The sequence below is a fragment of the Cnephaeus nilssonii genome (assembly GCF_951640355.1).
Source record: "Cnephaeus nilssonii genome assembly, chromosome: 17".
Taxonomy (NCBI): Eukaryota; Metazoa; Chordata; class Mammalia; order Chiroptera; family Vespertilionidae; genus Cnephaeus; species Cnephaeus nilssonii.
This window is the reverse complement of record NC_137088.1, coordinates 44,540,676-44,563,567: the sequence shown is the minus strand read 5'-3', so window position 1 is coordinate 44,563,567 and position 22,892 is coordinate 44,540,676. Positions and strand designations below refer to the sequence as shown.

Genomic DNA, 22,892 nt, shown 5'->3' with positions numbered 1-22,892 from the left:
TGGTATGTAAACACAGCGTCAATGTGAGCCCCCTGCAACCTTCCCCATGATTCCTGTGAGGTCCTCTCTTTTCTTTTCTCTTCCTCTGTCACATCATATTCAGTAGAATTTCAGAATTTTTAAGATGAAAGGGAATTGAGGATTCGTGCTTGCAAATGTATTCCACTACTTCCCCCAACCAGAATATCACAATAGAGGGTCAGTTCAAGCCTTGACCCTTTCATCCCTGACCTCCTGATTATAAAATGAATGTGGTTAATGTTCCACAAGGCTTGGATTGGAAAACTCTAATCCATTCCATTCTGTTTGATCAAAACAGGATCCAGGAACATCAAATGATTTGTCCACAGCTCCCAGGAGTCTGTGGCTAAACAGAGACTAAAACCCAAGGCCGCTTGAGCCACACACACCCTACATATAAAAACCCCTGCCCCTGTTGTGGAAAAAGATTGCTTCCCTGTGGATCTGGGCCATGCTGTGGCCAACAACATTCTATCCTTGGGGAGGGGGTGCAACTGTGGTTAAGGCCATCAGTGTTCCTAGCAGACTGAGTTCTAGTGTGGATCAGTAGCTGTGTGACCTTGAACACATTACTTCACCTTTGTGAGCCTCTTTGCCCTCAGCTATAAAACAGGGAAAGCACACTCTTCAGCAGGTTGCGAGGACTCGGTACGATAATACATGTCACGTGCTTGTCACGGGCCTGGCATAGAGCAAATGGCAGCTAACATTATTTCCTAGCATCTCAGCACTCACACGTGAACTCCCCAAATCACAGTGGTTCCTTTTTGTTCTATCCAAAGTCAACTCAAACCTGTCTGCATTGCTCCCGTTTTTTAAAGAGAATCTAATACGGAATTTTTGCTCTGGGGATTGATTCTACTCTTAGAAATTATTTAAAATCTTTGTGTCCACACTGTCTTTTTGATGGGTTGGTTGGTTCAGGGGCTTTGAGAAGATTTTTTTCCCTCCTCCAGACTTACCTCGAAGCTCTCTTTGGGGCCATAATAAACCTAGTTACTGTTTATGAAATTGCTGCTATGTGTCAGCCCCATACCTGGCTTCTCTATAATCTTCCCCTCCACCCTTTGAAGTAGGTGCTATTGTATCCTAATTGCAGATGAGGGAACCGAGGCCCTGGAAGATTGAGAAACTTGCTTGATTGTTGAGGATATTTTGGTGGAGGATGGAGGAGCACACTTGTGTGACCTGCAGTTGTCTGGATGTAAGAGTGTGTTTAGGGTGACTCTAGCATCTGGGATCTACAACTGTCAGGGACCTGAGTGACCATCCAACCTCGTATTAACCAGCAGGGGAAACTGGTGAGCAAAGAGGTCACAGGACTTGACCAAAGTTGGTGTAGGAGCCTAGGGCTAAGGTTTGAACCCAGATCTTCTGACTGTCACTTGTTCTTTCCAACATAGCTAATAGGCTCACATCCTTGACCCTCAGCATCATGGTCTCTGGCATTAGGAGACCTGCTAAGTTGCAAGACTGCAGAAATTATGTTCCACTTCATCATTGGAACTGCGGGTTCTGAAGCAAAGTACTTGCATTTAAACCCCAGCTCTGCCACTTACCAGCTCTAGGACTTGGGTCAAGTTGCTTAAGCTCCCTGTGCCTCAGTTTCTCCTTTAATAGATGTCCCCACCTCATTGGATTGTTGTGAGGGTTATCTGAGATACATCCCGTAAAGTCAAAGAACAGTGCCTGGCAGAGAGCAGACCCTCAGACAGTATTAGCTATGGCCATCATTGGTTGAGCTCTGGTCACTTGCCAGCACTGGGGTTACAGCTGTGAACAAGAGTCATGATGCTTGCCCTTAGGGAGCTGACCGTCAAGTGGAAGACACAGAATAAAGAATAATGAAGCGTATGGTTTGTTGGCTAATTCTGGTTCCATTTGTTATCTCTAAGGCACTGCTCAGAAGTTGCTGCAATGCATCTTTGTCTTTAGTTCCGATTTTCAAAATGTGTGACATCGGTGTAAGTATTTTGCATCGGCATCTGGCCTGGGTGCACAGGGCCCCGAGCCTTGAGAAGCCCCTGGTGCTCGGCTCTCGCCAGCAGCCGTCTGTGTGTTGCACTCAGGAGAGAACTGGCTGCAGCCCTGCTACTGGGACATACGCAGAGCCTGTCCCAAGGCAGAGAGGAAGTCATGCCTGGGGGGGGAGGGGGGCGGGATCCACACAGCAGCAAGACTTTGTCACTGAAGGAACAGAGAGCTCTCACAGTCATAACAGCCCGTAGGAAGAGGACACAGTAGGAACCAAATGTTGCCGTACAGATAACACAGCACCCTGCGGCCAAGTGCCTATTTTTAAGTGACAGTGTATTTTAGGCCCGGTCCCTTCCATTTTTAGTCTCGCTGCATTTTTCTCTCCAGTGTTTCATTGGTCATCATTGATCTTACCCCTGCTTCAATCTTGTTTGCTTGGCCATTTGATGTTAAAGAAATCCATATGCTTATGCATTTCCTGACAAATGAGGACATCGAGCTGAATTTTCTAATGACCCCTTATGAAATATGATTATACTGAGCCGACCCAAACTGTGGGCTGCCTGTATCAAACTTGCTGGTTTTAAGCAAGGATGCTTTCGTCAATAGCATTATCATTTTTATTTTCTTTCCTGAAATAAAACAGCATAAAATTTAAGCAATACTTCATGTATACATCAGCTGTTGCTATTTTATAGAATCACAGAAGATAAGCATTTTTTAAAAATATTTTGTTTGTTTCCAGTGAGGAAGGGAGAGAGAGATAGAAACATTAATGATGAGAGAGAATCATTGATCGGCTGCCTCCTGCACGCCCCCCACTGGGGATTGAGCCTGCAACCCGAGCATGTGCCCTGACAAGGAATTGAACCATGACCTCCTGGTTCATAGGTCGAGGTTCAAACACTGATCCACGCTGGCTAGGAAGATAAGCATTTTTGTTTAAATCTCCTTATTTTATAGTTCAAGAAACTGCACCTCAGAGAGTTTAATTGCCTTGCCGAAGGTCACACAGCAAATTTAGTTGTAGAACCAGGATTAGACCCCATGTCTTCAAAGTTAGGTCAGTTCCACTCTTCACTGTGCTGCTTTTTTTTTTTTTTTTTTAAATATATTTTATTGATTTTTCACAGAGAGGAAGAGAGAGGGATAGAGAGCCAGAAACATCGATGAGAGAGAGACATCGACCAGCTGCCTCCTGCACACCCCCCACCGGGGGATGTGCCCGCAACCAATGTACATGCCCTTGACCGGAATCGAACCTGGGACCCTCCAGTCCGCAGACCGACGCTCTATCCACTGAGCCAAACTGGTTTTGGCCACTGTGCTGCTTTTATTATGTATGTTCAGGAACTAAATCAGCATTTGAAACCATTGGTTTAAATTAAAGAATTAACCCCTTTGGAAGCAAGGATCCCCAAATCCCATCTTTTCCTCTCTAATTCATTGAAACAAAAGGGAGTGGGATGTTTTATATACTAGAAAGGTAATAACAATATGGATTATTTGTTTACCTTGTATCTAAAATACTGACATGTATTAACTCATTAATTAATACCCCATTAAAGCCTTGAAACTCTCATATCCCCATTTCACAGATGATTAAACTGAGGTTTGGCCTGGTTAAATAAATTGTCCAAAGTCCTATAGTCAGCAAGTGGAAAACTTGGTATTTGCATCTAAGCTTCTTTTTCTAGAGCTTGTATTGTCCTATATTCTATCAGGTACTAAAGGATGAGGTGTCGAATATTCCATACATTTTTACTTTAGAGCCAAAAATTAATGTCACAAGGCAATGCATTTATACTATTTTTCAGTTTATTGGAGCAGTCTGCATGGGTTTTCTTGTTTGTTTGTTTTTTTCACTTTGTAACTTCGCACCTTCCATATTAAAAGTTTCTCTAGGAAATGAAAATGAATTTGAGGGAAGGAAGCCTCCATTACTCCTGCTTCTAGCCGGTACAGGTGCTTGGTCTCTGGACAGGTAGGAAGGCGAATGCTGGCCTCTCTCTGCTGGGCCCATACACTAGAGAAGTGTCTGAATTCAGGAATGATGCCAGGTTGGGTAGGGGCGAGGAAGGGAGGAAAGGGATGTGGTGTTCAGAGCCCATAACTCAGGAAATGTGATGGCACCTAACTTCAGAGTGGTCGGAGGCAAGCGTTTAGGAAGAGAATAATGAGCTATTGTTGCAGGCTTTTTTCTTTGATGGGTGGGTTGTTTTTATAAAGTTTTATGAACAGGAAACTGCAGCAGAATGCTGATCCGTTTGGTTTTTGAGCTCTGCCAGCATCGTTTTCAATTTTATTTTTGAGTTATGGTGACAGGCACTTCCTTCAACACTTCTGGGGGTAAAGCAATAACAAGCTGCATTTCAGAACCACAAGAGACCCGAAGGAAGACCTGGAGTTGCGGATCTTCCTAAGAACGTCATGGGACAAATCAGATTCCTCCCTCTCCCAGGGAGAAAGACAGCTCTTTCAGAAACCAAGGCCGTCTGCAGCGTGTTTCCTTTACAAACATTCTGGAAGATGTGCCCAACATGTGGAAAACCTCTAATGTGCATTCCAATGGATCTTGCTGTGGCAAAGAAAATACTGATCTAATTCCCCTCCTTCCTTGAATCATAAAGTCCAGCCTCCCCAGCTATTGTTTGCCCTGGACGATGACTTCATCTAAAAGAAGGTGGTCCTACCTGTTGTGCGTTTTGGATGCACTGAACCAACGTTTCAGGCATCTGGCTGCCAACTTCGGAGATGTTAAAGGCTTTTTGTTTCTGGAGGGCATTTATTCATTGCTTACCTTGTAAAATTTATGTCTTATTGCATTTTCCTGGCACCGGCGCAATCCTTGTCCCTACCCATTGCATTTGGGTTTTCTGAGCCCGCAGGCAGCACCGGGTTATTAAAGTTCAAGGAGGAAGCCACGTGATGTTGGCTTTACAATTTTAATTCTCTCTTACCTCTACCCTCCCTTCCTCCCACTCACTGACAGATGGGTTTTGTGCAGTGTGTACTGGGTATAAATCAAACTGAGCTCTCAGAGCATGTAATGTTCCAGGAAGGCCAGACGGGAGACCATGGTCGTCCCTTGGTAGACTAGCCAGCAGGGCAGTTTCCTTGGGTTAAAAAGTCCTTGAGTCCATAATTGCCCATCAGTCTGGGCACTTCAGATAAGTGCCATGCTTAATCTTGCAGAAACAGGCAAAAATCTCCCCTACCCCTTTAAAAGTCAGTCCCTCTAGGCCCAACTCAAGAGAGCAAAGTTTAACTCAGCCCACGTGGCTCCAGCCAGAGTGGCTCTGGTTGAGCTTTGACCTATGAACCAGGAGGTCATGATTCGATTCCCGATCAGGGCACATGCCTGGGTTGCAGGCTCGATCCCAAGTGTGGGGCGTGCAGGAGGCAGCCGATCAATGGTTCTCTCTCATTATTGATGTTTCTATCTCTCTCTCCCTCTCCCTTCCTCTCTGAAATCAATAAAAATATATTTAAATAGCACTAGGTATGAGCATGGCAAGTTGAAAAGCAAAACAAAATTATAGTTTAACCTGAAATAAACGCAGAGCAGGAAAAGGAAGAAAATGCCTTTGGAGGAAGGAAAAGGTTCAGATGAGCATGTTACACGGTGTCTCTGAAAACAAACTATTTGACATACCTTTGCCACCAAAGTTTCAGTCTCCCGGGAAGCCGACCTTGTTCAGGAATTAGGGTAATTGGCTGGGTGTGTATAAGAAGCCCAGGGAACTGGAAGCTCAGTAATATCTGAGCAGGCCCACAGCCTACACCGCAGGAGCTGGCTCTCAGAGTACTTTCAGTGAGACTTGGACTTTTCAAGAAGATAAGCGTTAGGGACCCAGGTGTGCTTTCCAAAATGTCTTTAGGTTGTGGTGTTGTGCATATGACTTCTCGTCCCATCTCAGAAACTTCTGTCCCTCGTTGCAAAAATTCTTCTCTGGATTTACCTCCTTTACAATGTGTACTTTGATTAGCTCCATTTCAATTTAATTTTTATTTAACAACTAGTGGCCCTATGCATGAATGAAGATTCGTACAAGAATGGGCCTTCGTTCCCCTGGCTGCCTGCAACACCTTCTCTCTGGCCAGAGCCGCCTTTCCACCTTCCCACACCCAGACAAACATCCCACCCCGTCCCCAGCTGCTTGGTGCCTACATATGCAAATTAACCCGCCATCTTTGTTGGGTTAATTTGCATACTCGCTCCTGATTGGCTGGTGGGCGTCATGAAGGTACGGTCAATTAGCATGTTACACTTTTATTAGGTAGATTATGTGTCCTCCTACCATGTGCCAGCATGATGGAAGGAGCTGGAGTCTCTGTGGTGAGCAAGATAGACACAGCCCCTATGTGCTGGCAGCTCGCTGCTGTTGAGCAGTGGAGACACATCAAGTCAGTCCCTGTCAGCAGGATGAGTACTGGGGAAAGAGAGGTGCTCAGCACTGTGGGAGCACAAAGCAAGGGTTCTCCAAGCCTGGGCATCAGGGACAGCCTCGGATGAGAGGCATTAGCCAGAAAGCCATCTGGTGGTTCATCTCCTCATGCCAAAGAACTAAATGACCAGGTGGTGACCAAAGTTGGTGAACCAGAGGCTGATACTTGTGTTCAGCCTTCTGTTGCCAAGGCTCTTGGTTCAGTCAGAATTGTGGGCATGGGAGACGTGTGTTTGCTGAGCTTAGTTTTGGATGTGAGATGAAAAAAAGTTCACATACAGCAGAAGCGCATGTAAGTCAGCTTAACCAAAGTGCCCCATGAACCTGCACCTCCTAACCCCTCTGTAGTGCTGTCGGACGCCCTGCGCTGGAGGAACACTTCGGCTAATGGGCTGCTCTCTCTAGCACACCCCAGCCGACTTCCGCTCCCGCCGGGCGAGTAAGGCGTATGCTTGCTGGGAGTCTGCTTCTGCTAGCTGAACTTGTTCTGTAGTTAAGTTCCTTTACACACACCAGCCTCCTCCCCACAGCCCCAGGTCTTGTTCAAGTAAACATCTCAAGCCAACTACCCTCCTCCCGTTCTCCACTGCTACAGCTAATTTTTTAAAAACTTAAATGCAGTCGTGCCCCCTGGCTATGAAGATAAGCATGTTTTTCATTGGAGCTGGATACTAGATTGTAAATCAGGTCCCAAGAGCCAGAACACATCTCCTGGTGGGTGGCTCAGTTGGTAGTTTACTTGAAGTGTGGACTTGCATATTTTTCATTGTATCCCCCAATGTATCCCTACGTATGTAGCAGCCTGTCTAGCACATAATAGTTTCTCAGTGTTGGATGAGCAAATAAGCCGTTCCCGTGTCCATTCTGGGTTTGGATGCTGCCGCATTTTACCCCTGGGCAGCTCTGGCCTGAGGATCTGCAGTCGAAGTGTTTCTGAAGGAGAGGGCCCAGGTTCATTATTGGACTTGCTGATAATTGTGATCCGAATTTCTGGAGTCCACTGCTAAAGATTCCAATTCCATGGACCCAAAGTGGGGCCCAGGGATATGGATTAGATAAGTTTCTTGGTTGATTTCATCACAGTTAGTCTCTGGAATTATTGTCCCTGAATTCCCAGAAGTCATGTTTCTACAAATGTGTGTTTTCAAATCCCAGCCAGATGGATGAATACTCTTATATTTTATTTTATGCACATTTGCTCCTCTTTTTAACTCCTCTGGAATTGATTACGTGTTATAATTTAATTGGCAGCTTTTTTTTTCTTTCCTGGTAGTACATAAAATAATGCCACATATTACAGTCTGTGGTATCTTAGGTTTGATGAAATATGGTACTTTGCTGAGTTTGTAGTTGATAAAAAACACTTCCAATATCCAAAGGTAGACTTTATACATTTTGGATTCTAATTTCTCCATGCAACGATTAGTATTTTAAAACGTACACAATGCATACATTAGCTGTAGTCTATGGGGAATAAATAGTTTTGGGGTATAAACACATTTATTGAATTATTGGTCAAAAATATTAAAGACTCTCAAACAAATGCAGACTATCCATAAAGTTCAAAGGCCCTCTAGTATTATACAGAAAGTGGTCTCAGAGATGGCTTGGATTCTCTAAGCAAAACTAGCTATTGATAGTAATCAGCTAACATTGGAGAAGGTCAGGATTCTTATTGCAAAATCTGGAGCGAAGGCAAGTTTCCCATCACACATGCTGTGCAGCCAAAACACTAATGAATTGAACTCTTTGGTGTTTTTATTTCATCACTGAGATTGCATTTCTGCCCCCCAAAACAATTAAATGTGGTGGTAAAGGTTGTTTTGGGAAAGACCAAGCTTTGGAACATTCCGTGCCCCTCCCAAATTTCTTCTTCAAATATTGTCTTTCATTGAAACTTTCCTTTTCACTGATCTTTTGAAGTGCATTTTCATATCTGAAGCAGTTTAAGACAATTTTCTGTACCGCCCCCAGCCTGCCTTACTCCCATATTCTTCCTTATTCTCTTGTCCAGTTCATATGTTATGAAATCTGTCATTCAGTTAAGGGTCAAGTTTGGGCATCAGGGAAAGATTCTAGGCATGTCAATATTCTGAGGCTTCTTGACACTCAGCCTTAAAAAAAAAATCGATTAGAGAGAGAGAGAGAGAGGCAGGGAGAGCGATAGAGAGAAATAACAATTTGTTGTTCCACTTATTTATGCATTCATTGGTTGATTCTTTATGTGCCCTGACCGGGGATTGAACCCGCAATCTTGTTGTATCAGGACAATGCTCTAAACAACTGAGTTACCAGGCCAGGGCTGGCACTCAGCCATTGTTTTCTTGACACTGCCATGCCTAAGCTAACATTTGACATCAATCAGTGATCAAGGTCTAAAGTGAAAATATCCTTGAGGTCAAATGAAAAGATTCATCTGGCTCTGATACCATATTTCAGCTTTACTCTATCTTTAATGCAGTGTTTCTCAAGAGTGACACTGTTGGCATTTTGGACCTGTTAACTCTTTGTTGTGCAGGGATGTCCTGTGCATTATAGGATGCTTTCTAGCATCCTGGGCCTCTACCCACTAGATACCACCAGCACTCTCCCCCAGGGACAATGAAAAGTCTATCCAGACATTGCCAATGTCACCTCCGGAGTTAACCCCCCCCCCCAACCCCCCCCACCCCCGTTGAGAATCACAGCTGTAATGAACCAGAGCCTAGGGAATGTACCTGCGTGTGGCATATCAGGGCAAGACAGATATTCACTCCCCTTTTTTCCCCAAACATAAAGTCTTGATTATTTTTGCATTAGAGTTAGTAATCCATAGGATTAGCTCAATCCTAGGAGAAAGAGAGAAATTCTGTCACTTAACCAGTTTGTCAGACTTGTTTCAGAAAATGAGATCTTTAAGAGAATGCAAGAATGAAGCCTTCCAGCTTCAGAATATCTAGGGATGTAGTTTCATAAATCTAGCCTGGAGTCAGTAGACATATCCCCAGGCAGAGGGAGAGTAACACTGGTATGATCTTAGATACCGTCAGTGCTACATTTGTGCCATTTTTACCTGTCTGGCAGTAAACCATCGTCCTGATCTCTCAGAATTCACTGCCAAAACTTCCGCAGACTTTTTTAACCCCCCTCTCCCATCAAGACTGAAGTTGCAGAGAGGAGAGGGAGCTGGGTCATTAACTGGGAATGTCACCCAAATGGAAGGGGAGGGGAGAGGTGTTGGTACACATGTGTGTCTGACATGTGGCTACATGACCATGTCAGACTAGCAGGGACAGAAGAGATGGCTTTAGAGGCCAAGGAAGCAGGCACGGGTCTGAAGGCCATGCTTTGGAGGATGGGCTACTGTTACTTGAGCTGCTTCTGCAAGTGCATACCTCTCTGCAGAGGTTACCGTCGAACGGCCATGTTTTACAGTCAACACGTTTCTTGAGCAGGTGTGTATTCCTGGCATAGAGGTTCAGGAATGGGTGGAAAAGAGGGGAGAAATGTAACTAATTGAGCACTTGATCTGTAACAGGCATTCTTACCTACTTGATGAATGAATGAATGAATGAATGAACAAATGAATGAACAAGTGAGGCTTAGGAAAAAGAAGAACACACTAACCCTGATGCTAAGTATAATGCTGACAGGACAAAGCATCGTCCCGTTGGCCGAGAAGACTGTCACAACCGCTCTAACTTCTGAAGTTTCAGCCTCATGCTGAGCCTGTTCTGCTCACAGCCATGGCAGTGGATTTGAGGAGTTGATTGATGGTCTTCCAGCCACGCCTGGCTGACTGTTCGTCTGAAAGGAGCTCCTAATCAGTGGTGGGCTCCTGCGTGGAGACCCACCACTCTCCCGGCAGCACAAATGAGCCCTGCTCAGCCCAGGCGAGCACGCAGGCCCCGCTCTTGGCCCCAGTCCTGGAAATGCAGAACAGACTTCTTTATTCCAGGCTCCAGGCTGCTGGCTAGCGAGGAACGCCGCCCGGCTGTGAGGCGTTTTATAGGATTATGAGGGGTTTTGCCGAAGGCGAGTTCTGAAAGGCACTTTGTGCTGTTGCTTTGAGTGGAGCTGACTGTGAGGGCAGTGTTGTTCCTAAGCCCGCAAACACACACACACAGGCCCGATGGGGAACGCCGGGCTCCGGGGGCCCGCGCAGCTGGGCAGCATTGCAGAGCTGGGCGGCTTCACTCAACTGGGACCCCAGCCTCAGGTGTGTGCTGGGGAGCCCTGCTGGGGAGCAGCCTGCTCTCTGACAAAGTCTTTGGTGACAGACACCTCCGGTTGGAATCCTAGGCAGATTTCCCAAACCCCGAATCTGCTCATTTGGGGAGCAGCACATCACACACTGAGAAGGTTCTGAAGTCAGGGCACAAGATGGAAATTGCGTGGGGTCAGTACCCTCGAAAATCCTTTCACTGTCTCGGGCCTCCCAAGAAAACTCCAGATTGCCATCTGGCCCTTCACATTCCTTTTGGGGCCTATTTTCGTTTCGTTGTGTTTGGTTGGCAGCACTATGTAAATTGTTATTGGCCATTAGCTATAAATCAGTTCTCCTCTCCTCCCCCTCTTCCTCTTCCTCCAGTTCTCCCGAGCATGGATAGAAGAAAAGATGTAACCTTGCACATATGCTGTGTGGCCAAGCATATTGGTTGATTTTTATGGATCAAAATCTTTTAAGGAGGGGCAAATAAAAAACGTTAAAGGAAAGTGAATATGGAAGCGTTCTCATCAGCCCATGACTGTTCTTTGCTCGGTGATAGTTGTACTTAAACTTGAGGTTAAAGCGCCCTCCCTTCCTTAGGCTTCGTTTATTACCACACTGGATTTCATGGTGTCAGATTTCCTGCTTGGCCCCGCAGATCCTACAGTGAGTCGTCTAATCGTAGGGCTGTCGTAGTTTGCTGGGTCACTCTTTTCTTCACCAAATGCTGGACGTACCCCTCCCAACTGGAGGACAAGGCCCAGCAAGCTCCACCAGGGATCAAAGCCCACCCCCAAAGGGCTGTTGCTGGCAGAGTCCTCTAGTTCAGCGGTCGCCAACCGGTGGTCCGTGAGGTCGGAAAGGTTGGGGACCGCTGTTCCAGTTGGGATGGCGGGCCGGTGGGAGCCAGAAGAGCAGGGCAGGAATGAGGAGCAGCTGCAGGTGCTTCCGCTCATGTCCTTGGCAGCCAGGGGAGCCTTAAGTGAGGCATCTCCCTGCCTCCTGGCCCTGCTTTGGTTAAGGTGCCCTTGGAGATGGGGGTCCTCTCACTCCCCCACCGAGCTTAGCCAAGCTTGTGGAGAGCACCTGTGTAAGCACCCCACCTGCACAGCCCCGGCTAAAAGGACAGAGTTGTGTTCAGGAGTACAGGGAGGAAAGATCAGTGGTCCCACCCCGCTTCCTTCTCACTACTTTTTTTTTGCATTGGAAATTTATTGTTAAAGAGCACCAGGCTTAACTAAAAAGCCTGGGAATACTGAGAAGAGTGAGATAGGGTCCTTGCCTGAATGCCAGTTGAAGTAAAATATCCAAACATTCAAGATGTTAAATATTAAAAGAATTAAATCAGTTATAAGAGTTGGTATACAAGATGAAACTACTTTATGGTCCACGTTGGAGAGGAAACAGGCGCTCTCCTCAGTCTCCGTTGGAGCCCACTCCTCTAGGAGCCTCCTTCACGTCTGTGGCAGCCGTGAGGCTGCAAAGCTGGGCCTGATTCTCCCTAGAACTCCTTCTGGAGGCAGTTTATCTTCACTGGTTGGGCGGGGAAGGGGGTGAATTTAGTGCCAGGGTGTGGGTTTGGTACCTGAGATGAAAGAGTCCTGTATCCTGAGGTTTCCTGTCTGGGAAGTGGGAACTGAGGATTCTGCCCTCAGCTGGAAGCAGAGACCACGGAAACAGGGACGACATACTTCCTTTCCCACTCCCTCCTGCACACGGAGGAAGTGGAAACGTCATCTCCCCAAACCACACTCACCGCGGCCAGGACTCTGATCAGGAGGGCGTAGGAAAGCTAACAGTGCAATCTACAGAGTAACTTGAGGTAATGATCATTTTAATTTTTAAAAACTAATTTCTAATTTCCCAAGAAGCACATGAATATATTTTTCTTGTAAAAAATTTAAGAACAGCCCTAGCCAGGTGGAATATTGTCCTGCACACCAAAAGGTTGCAGGTTCAATTCCGAGTCAGGGCACATACCTAGGTTTCAGGTTCAATCCCAGATCCCGGTGCGTATGGGAGACAAGCAGTCAATGTTTCTCTCTCTCTCTCTCTCTCTCTCTCTCTCTCTCTTCTCCTCCTCCTCCTCCCTCCTTCCCTCTCTCCTCTCCCCCCCTCCTTATCTCCCCCTCCCCCTCTCCCTCTAAAACTCAATAAAAACCATCCTTGGGTGAGGATTAAAAACAATTTTAAGAGCATTAGCTATACTTGTAGTCTCCTTTGTTACCTTTAATCCCTTAATGCCAGGTACCCTCTGGTACTGATTGCCTCCCCTCAGTCCTAAGAACTCGTGATATGAGTTTGCTGCAGAGCCTTCTGGATGGTTTCCAACGGTACTCACCTCCAGGTACCTATAGAAAATATATGGTATCCTTTTGTACATGTGTTTTTACACAAATGGCATTACACTGTGCTTACTCTGTAATTAATTTTTAACCGAACCTCATACATTAAAGATCTTCCCACTCCAGACCCATAGACCCATCGTCTTTTGGACCGCTGCTGAGGGGTGCTCCATAATGAGGCGTTTATTGAAGTATTCCCTGTTGATGGATATTAGCTGTTTCCAGGTGCGAGTTGGTTTTCACTGCCCAGACAGGGCTGCAGCAGATGATCTGGTAATTGCCTGCTGGGCATTTGCAATGTGTTTTTTTCTAGCAAGGTGAGGTAGATTGATTGCCTTGAGGCTGCAGAGGAAAGGGCCCCCGGGAACTCTCTGGGGGTGGTTACAAGTGTTTGTATTTGTCATCACTTAACCGCTGTACACTTAAAATGGGCGCCTGTGCCCGGCCGCTGTGCTCAGGGGTTGAGCGTCCACCGTGAACCCGGAGGTCCTCGGTTGGATTCCCGGCACGTGCCCGGGTTGCGGACTCGACCCCCAGTGGGGGGCGTGCAGGAGGCGCCGATGGGTGTTTCTCTCTCATGGATGCTTTTGTCTCTGTATCCCTCCCCCTTCCTTTCTCTCTCTCAAATCAATAAAACCATTTTTAAAATGGGGCGCATTTTACTGTTTATGGACTCTGTTATAATGGCGTTCATTTTTTTAAAAATGTGTGTGAGGGGAGCCGGGCCGGGAATAAGCAAGGTGAGCTTTTAAAACGCTTGCTTTCCCCGGGGCAGTTTCCCTCCGCCCGGCTTCTTCCCGGGCCTCCCCTCCGCCGCCGCCGCCGCTTCCCGCCGGGGCGTGCGAGGTCCAGCGCTGCGGCCCCAGGGCCGGGCGGCAATCGCGCCCCCGCCCGAGGCGTTTCTGCGGGGCGGCACCTGGGCTCCCGGGACGCCCCGCCCCGCCCCACCAGGTGGGCGTGTCCTGTCGTGGCCCCGCCCCTCCAGCCGGCGCGCGGGGTTGGGTGCCTTCGGGCTAGAAGCCGGCTGTCAGTCTCCGCGTCGCCGCGGCGCCCGGCACCGTGGAGCTGGGGCCCCCTTTCGCCTGGGAGTTTTGTACTCGCATCGGGTCAGCGGTGACACCGCAAAGGGCAGGCCCGGCAGCCGCCATGGTGGCCAAGGATTACCCCTTCTACCTCTCGGTCAAGAGGGCGAACTGCAGCCTGGAGGTGCCCCCGGCCAGCAGTCCGGCCAAGGACGCCGAGGTAGGGGCTCCCCCTGGACTCTCCGGTCCGGCTCCGTGTCGCTGTCTCTGTTTCCACTTCTCCCTCTTTCCGTCGCTCACACATACTCCCCTGGCTCCCTCTCTCACTGTCTCCCTTCCCTACCCTCCCTGTGGATCAAGCCTGCGCCACCTTCTTCTCCCCGTCCCTGTCCCTGTCCCTGTTCCTCTCCACCTGGGAGCAGCAGCCTCTTGCCCCTGCCCCTCCCCCCCTCCTCCCCCCAGCCCTTGCTTCCTGCAAGGCTCTCAAACTGTCAATCTTCTGTCTAGACCTGGCAGAGGGACTTCCTCCTGTATCAGCAGGCCCAGTTCCGGGCAGAGCTGCTCTTTTAAGTGTCCCTTTCCTCTTGCCGGGGTTGGGGGAGCAGGGGTGGTCTTGGGGACCCTTTAGGATATATCACCTGTCAGGCTTGGCAACAAAGGCTGCCGCACCTCTGCATGTCACCTGTGGCCACGGGGTCAGTCAGCTAGTGGTCTGGGGGCTAAATGATCATTTGAGTGCCTCCCACATGGGTCCTGAAAATGAGTTCAAGTCTTGGGGGCAGGGGGGAAAGCTGTCTTGGAACATTAGAAATATTTCTCTTCCTGGGAACTTGCCTGTGGATCTGTACCCTCCCTGTGGCTCAAGCCCGCGCCACCTTCTTCTCTTGGCAAGCTATGGTGAAACTCACAGGGCCCAGCTCATCACTGTTGCTCATGTGTGTTGAGTGGGAGATTGACACTCACCACCACCCGCACCAGGGAAAGTATGGAGGCCGGTGTGCATCCGGCCTTCGTGGGGGTCCCACCCACCCTCCACCCACCCGGCACCCTACCCTTGGGTCTGCTCGGCTGTGTGCCCTCAGCTCACTGAATTACATATATTCAGGAGGACAGCATGGAAGATTCATTGCCTCCAGCGAGAACTGCTCTAAGCTGACAAGATTCCAGTCTCTAGTTGTGATCAGCCTTCTGTAAACTGAGCCCAAACTAACGTCTTCCCCCATCCCCATCCCTCACCCCAGCTCAGTTGTACATCTTCACAAAGAGTTTTTGTTCCCAGCAGCTGTGGAAGTGTTATGGCCCCAGTGGTGTTTGGACTCTTGTTTAAGTTTTGACAGGACGGCACCTGCATGGGATTCAGGTTGTTCAGGTTTGGGATGGATAGAATGGTTTTTCAGTGGGAACTTCATAATTTAATGAATGTAGGAGCAGTGAAGCTAGTGCCCCTCAAACTAGCTTCCTTTTGGAAGGAAGCAAAGCATAACCGAGTTTAATTAATAAATTGAATTGGGTCACATAAAATCACAGTGAAAATAGCTCTGGGCTCTCACTAGTTCCTTCTTGCTATCACGTATTCCTGTGTGTTTTAGGAGTTTGGTGAAAGATGTGGGTTAAAACTCATCTGCTTAGTCTTTTCTTATTCTTATACTTAGAATGTAAATATATCTGTGTGTCACAAATGTGATGAAAGAAATGTATCACCAAATGTCAAATATTTTCCTAAGGGATCCAGATTATATAATGTAACTTACTTTCATTTTATGAAGATGTCCTGGTGTGGGAGTAAGGATGGGGGAGGAACTATTTTATTTCAAAAGTGGTTGGTAAATGTTTTTCAGGTATCACCATTGAGGATTTTTTTTAAAGTGTGTAAATCCAAGTAGAAGTATCTCTTATGCTGACTATACCTTGAGACAGAGGTGCCCAGTCCAGTATAATTCCAAGCTTCGTTGATCTGGCGTATCACTTCCTGATAATGATGATAGGCAAAGTTGGAAGAAGAAACCTAACTGAGTTTGGGGCTAGTTTTCTGGTTTCAGTATCAGTGCAAAAGACAGCTAAGCCTTGTAGGGCTCACTTCTCCATCAGCAATTAATGAAAATATATTTTCTACCAGCAGGTGTCATCAGTATTTGTGTTTAAAAATCAGCATACACTAGTTGGCCTTTTGAAAACATGATGATATACTTATTTATAAACGAGAAATTGACTGCTAGTTTCTATGAAAGCAATTTCTTACGATTGATCATTTTCTTTGCAGAAGGAATGTGGTTATAATAATAATTTTAAAAAACCTGGCCCTTCTAAAATCCTTTTTGACCTTCAGAGGCAGTTACAGCAAAGCACCTGTGCCCTTTAGGTGTATAATGGCTGTTCCTTCTGCATTTGCTGTGGGGAGGACAGGGGGACAGTGCTGAATGGGAAAGTGCCTTCTAGTGTTTGGTTTTGTCATTGCAACCAATGTGTGCTAGGGAAGGCCACTTGGGGAAAGGCTCCTGGGGAGGGGCAGGTGTCATTGATGTGCATTTGATATCATACATTTGAGTTAAAATGGCCAACAATAAAGATTCTCTTAAAAGAAAATCATTCACAAAATTTCTACTCAAGATTTACCGTAAGTGCTTTGTAATTTTTTTTTTTCAATGATGGTCCCCAATGAAAGGAAAAAGTGATATATTTTGAAATTTTATTTTCTTTAAAATTTTTAGACAAAAGTATTCTGCATGGATTATGACATTGATATAATACTGCTTCTTAATCTAGTATTTCTTATGACATGGGTGTATGAGTTGGGTTGCAAATGTTCAGTTTTAATACTCATAACCAGGTAGGTCCTTCCAGCTAATGGTTAACTGTGAAATCTAAGGAGCTTATTAGTCCGTGGCTCTGACTTTCCCTGAGAAACATGGTAGGTATCACGTGAGCATCACTAAGCTTATTTCTTCTGGTCATTGATTCAGCTTTGCTCAATTGATCTTTGTTTTTATATTTATTGGGTGCTTACTTCCTATGCCAGGAGGGACTGGTGCTTGTAGCATGTTAGATGCTCCGAACACCTGACCAAGTCATTAAAAGGAAAGCTGTTAGGCTCACGAATTATACCAATTGTAACTTAAAAGCCAATGTTTCCCCATGGGGAGGTTTGCTCTTGAAGAAAAAAGACTCAAATGAGTGACTTACGTTGGCTAAGGATTCTGGAGCCTGGTGTAAGGTCTTAAGGGTTTGGGGTCCATTTCATTTTTAATGAACATACAAAGAGGTGTTTCTGTTGCTTTCTTTCTAAGAATTACCTGACAATTTGATGGACAGCTTAGTTTTGGTTTTAAGATTCACTATCTCAGATATTGGTCAGGATTAAGCCAGATTTAGTTAGTGGTATTTGTAGTCATTGCCTTCGTCCTTTTGTCTCTTATATGTTCTGGTTTTGACTCATCCAGTAGTAGCCTTGTGTGGCCCTTGGAATGACACCTACTGAGAAATGAAGGATTTCTGGTTCTTTTCTAAGTACCATGCCTAGTGTCTCACTTGAGACTCAGCCATGCTGTAAGGTTAACATAAAGCACATATTATCCTCTCTATGAATAAAGACACTGAGGGGAGGCGACCTGCAGAGAGTCACAAAGAAAATCAGCAGCTGAACCAAGATCCAATGCCAGGTTTAGTCCAGAGTTTAATACCCGTATACCTAGTGGCATCTAAGGGTGTTTATCTCTGTGAAGAAAAAAAAAGGGGGGGGGATGTAAAACTTAACAGACATGTAAAATGCTTTTAAATACTTATTTTAAATATAGAATCTTGAGTACTTTATGTAACTGAGAAGTACCTTTAAGCTTTAGCTCTAAAGAGTAAAGTGAACCCTATGCCTCTGCCATAATTTATGCCCCAATCAGTCCACACGTGTATTTGGAAATTGTATACACCTGGGGCTGTATTCCTTGCATGCCATTGGAGAGCTAAAAGAACCAACTGGTTTCTAGTAATTTATACATTTTTTGAAATCTGTATCGTATAGTGTTGAACTGACAGTATGTACAACCAACTGCATGGAAATAGTTCCAAGGAGTTACTGCACTAAGAATCCTGGGATTTCTTCAAATGACTAACTAAATAGGCTCCATGAATCTTGTGACCCCAGATCTTGCTGGGTGAGGAGCCATGTGGAGTTACACAGGTAAAAGCTATCCTTTGCTGATAGGATTTGGTTATGGTCATCCAGACTTATTCAGATGGAAAATACCTCGGGGGTCTTGGGCCTCCAGGATACACATGAACTAGGAGTAGGTTTATTAGAGGAAAATATGGTGACGTTACACATGTACATTTGAGGTCAAGGCATCCACTCTGGAATAAGACTGCCTGGGCCCCAATGCCACCTGCTAATGGCGTGGCCTTGGACAAGTTACTGTGCCCCTCTAAGCCCCTGTTTCCTCAGTGAAAATGGGGATGAAATAGTTCTCCCTCCCTGGGACCATAGTGAGGGTCAATGAGATGATTCATATACAGTGCTTAGCACAGTGCTTGACACATAGTAGGTGCTCAATAAAGATCATCATCAAGACCTCTGCATCTCAAAGAGATTCCTAAAACAATTTTAGGAAACGGGACCACCATCTTAATTTCCTGATGCTGTTTTGAGCCACAGCAGTGTAGTAGGGATCTTCCTGTAGTCTTCTAAACATCCTCACTCTCTGGGGTTGGTATAATTGCCCCTTTTTGTGGCAGAAAGTGAGGATTAGAGCTGGGTAATGGGCCTTTCCAGGGTGGCTGAGCTAGTAGGTGGAGGAGCCAATCCTCGCACCCTGGTCTGACCTTGAAGTCCTCACTTTCCCAATCACAGCATGTTTCCCCTAAATGACTAAATCTCTGGTCTCCTCGCCGCATAACACATGAAGAATGAACCCCCGCTCACAGTCAGAGGCCCATTTTTTTTCCTGAGTGTCTGGATGGGAGACCTCCCCAGTAGTCAGTACTTCAGACTGGGACCCACAGAAGTGGAATTTGCAAACCTCTCTTTGGGGGGCGGGCAGGGGGGTCGTGGGGGGCAGGCGGTAGGTTTCCATAACTTCCGTTTGTGTTTCTCAGCAGGGAGCTGGTCTTTGGCAGAATTCTGCAGGCTCAGCTCTGTGGAGGTGACACCGTTAGTTCTGCAATTAGTCACTTTGCTGATCTACATCAACCGCCAGCCTTCTAAGTAAACCAATAGCAGGAAGGCCCCGACTGCCACATGGATATTTGCAAATTGTGTCATTTTCTCAAGACACTCTGCGAGTGCCTGTAAGATCCTGGACCAGAGCCACTGTTTTCGTAACAACTGAATGAAAATAAATTACTGATCATATCCTAATTTCGCAAAGCCCTGTGCACATGTAATTGTTATTAATGGCACCGGGTGTATATCTGAAAGGGCGACTTCATTTGTGATGTATGCATGCAGTTGCCTTCCATAATCTGTCAGCGCTGGTTAACAGGTACAGGTCACACAAAATGAGGCCGTGGCTGCGATTGCATTGCCATTTATTCTTGTTGTGTTGGCTGATGGACCATTGGAGTGAAGGGCGGTAGCTTTTAATGCCTTTCATTTTTTATGAATTGACACCAGTTATTAGCTTAGAAGAGATGGTGTCATAAATTTATCAAGAAAGGCTTCTGGACCTTTAACTGGCTGGAATAGGAGTGGGTCTTTCTAAGTCTAGAAACACTTGTGCCTGGACCTCCTGTGTTTGGGCTATTGTGTCCTTTTGCAAGAAGGAAGCTCAATTATTACTAAAGGTCAGTTAATTGAAGCTGAACCAGAAACCTTATGGTAAACCCACTAAACTTTTTTTCTCTTGGGCTCTAAGATGAGGAGGAAAGGAATAACAAAACAGGCTTTTTTTTCCCGGGGATTTATGAAACAAGCAAACAAAACTAGCCTGCAGGAAATGACCCAGGGTCATTTCATTAGAGAACCTCAGAGTGGGAAAGGCCTGTTGAGAATATGGAGCCCAGTTTGTATCCCCTGCTCAATCCATTCAGTCTGCTAAACACCTGCAGGGACAGAGAGCTCATTACTTTTAAGGCTGTACATTCTGTATTTGTTCAGTGTGGATCATGAGAAACTTCTTAGTTGTAGTGATGCCTTCTGGAGCTGAATATTACTTTCTCATGGGTAATACTTTCTCATGGGTTATTCCCTTAAATATTTGAAAACTCTTCTCGTCCCCCCCAATCTCCTCCCCCATCCCTCAGGTGCTCGTCTTCTCCTGGCTAGACTCCCAGTTCCTCTAACAGTTCCAAATAGAACATGCTGTCCAACTTACTTTTCTTGCTTGCTTGTTTCTACTGGGAATCCCCAGTGTGCTTGGAAATCTTGAGTATTGATCAGCCCCAAGACACTGTATGATGCTGTACCAACAACAAGGTTTCTTTTATACTTAATGTGCTTCCTTAGACCAGGGACGTAGACTAATACATTGAAATAGATTTTTGAAATAGAGATGACAGAATAAAATTTAATATCTTTGACATATAAATAATTTATACACATGTAAAAGAACACTCCAAGATGTCCGATGACAAATGTGCAATTCGCACACAGCACATAGCAAAGTAACATTATTTAAAACTAGAGGCCCGGTGCACGAAATTCATGCACGGGGGCGGGGTGTGTGTCCCTCAGCCCAGCCTATACCCTCTCCAATCTGAGATCCCTCTCACAATCCAGGACTGCTGGCTCCCAACTGCTCGCCTGCCTGCCTTCCTGATTTCCCCTAACCGCTTCTGCCTGCCAGCCTGATCACCCCCTAACCACTCCAATGCCAGCCTGATTGATGTCTAACTGCTCCCCTGCCAGCCTGTTTGCCCCCAACTTCCCTCCTCTGCCGGCCTGGTCACCCCTAACTGCCCTCCCCTGCAGGCTTGATCGCCTCCAACTGCCCTCCCTTGCAGGCCTGATGCCTCCCAACTTCCCTCCCCTGCTGGCCATCTTGTGGTGGCCATCTTGTGTCCACATGGGGGCAGGATCTTGGACCACATGGGGGCATCCATATTGTGTGTTGGAGTGATGGTCAATCTGCATATTACTCTTTTATTAGATAGGATAGAGGCCTGGTGCATGGGTGGGGGCCAGCTGGTTTGCCCTGAAGGGTGTCCCGGATCAGGGTGGGGTTCCCTTGGGGCGTGGGGCAGCCTGAGCGAGGGGCCTGTGGTGGTTTGCAGGCCAGCCACGCCCCCTGGCAACCCAAGCAGAGGCCCTGGTATCTGGAATTTATTTACCTTCTACAATTGAAACTTTGTAGCCTGGAGTGGAGCCAAGCCTCCTGCTCGCTCCGTGGCCGGCAGCCGTTTCTGTTGGGGTTTGTGTACATCTTCTATAATTGAAACTTTGTAGCCTTACGCAGAGGCCTGGGCTGGCCAGGGTGTGCGGAAAGCAGGGGGCAACCCTAGCCTCCTGCTGTTTCCAGCTCCATGGCTGCCGCCATTTCTGTTTGGATTTGTTTACCTTCTATAATTGAAACTTTGTAGCCTTGAGTGGAGGCTTAGGCTGGGAAGGGCAGGCGGAAAGCTTGGCTTCATCCGTTGCCTGGGAAACCCAAGCCTCCCTCCTGCTCTCTGTGGCTGTAGCCATCTTGGTTGGGTTCATTTGCATACTCGCTCTGATTGGCTGGTGGGCGTGGCTGGTGGGCGTGGCTTGTTCATGTATCAGAGTGATGGTTAATTTGCATATTACTCTTTTATTAGGTAGGATATTCGACCTAATAGGAATTATAGAAATAAAAAAGGCAAAAAATAATTAGATTCTATTTCATACTTAATTGATGTCACAAATATCTGAAAGACATGATAAAACCCAATGCTGGGGATGTTGCAGGGAAATAACAGACTTGTGGAATGAGGGAACTTGTCAGTGCACATTAAAAGACAAAAAAATCTTTGGGCTCAGTATCCCAGTTCTGGGGAGGGAGAGCTGTTTGTCCAAAGTTGTTCATAATGATATCATTTGCAATAATGCTCACATTTTATGTTTGTGCATTTTATAAGTTTCAAAGCACTTTTATATTCTTTGCCTCACCTGAATATATCTTCATATATATATATATATATATATATATATATATTTTTTTTTTTAATTGATTTCAGAGAGGAAGGGAGAGGTGGAAGTAGATAGAAACATCAATGACAAGAGAGAATCATTGATCGGCTGCCTCCTGCACGCCCCACACTGGAGATCGAGCCCACAACCCGCGGGGTATACGCCCTGACGGGGAATCGAACCATGACCTCCTGGTTCACAGGTAATGCTCAGCCACTGAGCCACACCAGCTGGGCTCTCTTCCTTTTAAAGATGAGGCTACTAAGAGTCAAACGGGTTCAGTGATTTCCCTTGGATCACACAGCTAGGAATGGCAGAGCTAGAGCTCTCCAAGTCCAGTTGTCTGATTCCAGTCCAGCACCTTCTCGTACTTATTTATACTCGTCAGAAAAGCCAACAACCTCCCTGACCTATAATGGAGGAATGGTTCCATGTACCATGGCCTCTGGCACAAGAGTCAGGGGCATCATTTGAGCCATTGCACACTAGCAAACAGATCTACCCTAGTGTTCCTGGAAAAAATAAAGAGGAAAAAGGTTGAGCATAATTATATGCATGATGTAACCAATCTGAATATATACGCATGAACATGGGATGTAGAGAAGTGGGGGGGAGGGATATTTCAGACAGAGCACCTCCCTTTCTCATCGTGCTCGCTAAGTTCTCATTCGCAGAAATGCCACCCAGTATTCAAATAGCAGTTGGCTGTTTTCACATGCATTATCTCCTTTGAACCTTGCACCAGGTGAGGGAGCTGAGCAAGGAAAGGACTGTCTTCTTTGTTATCAACGGAAGAAACAGAGATTCAGAGCGATTAGA

General features: G+C 46.3%; 1 protein-coding gene across 8 annotated transcripts in view; it reads left to right on the top strand.

Annotated features, from left to right (window-relative positions):
* ARHGEF3 (Rho guanine nucleotide exchange factor 3) overlaps positions 1 to 22,892 on the top strand; it is a 296,634-nt gene that overhangs the window by 217,611 nt on the left and 56,131 nt on the right. The window contains exon 1 of one of the 8 annotated variants that reach the window (XM_079794772.1): positions 13,816 to 14,222. The exons of the other annotated variants lie outside the window; for them this stretch is intronic. Coding sequence (XP_079650898.1) covers positions 14,127 to 14,222 — 96 coding nt within the window. The 5' untranslated portion in view covers positions 13,816 to 14,126. Of the gene's footprint in view, positions 1 to 13,815; positions 14,223 to 22,892 lie in introns of those variants that run through there. 8 annotated transcript variants of the gene reach the window in all.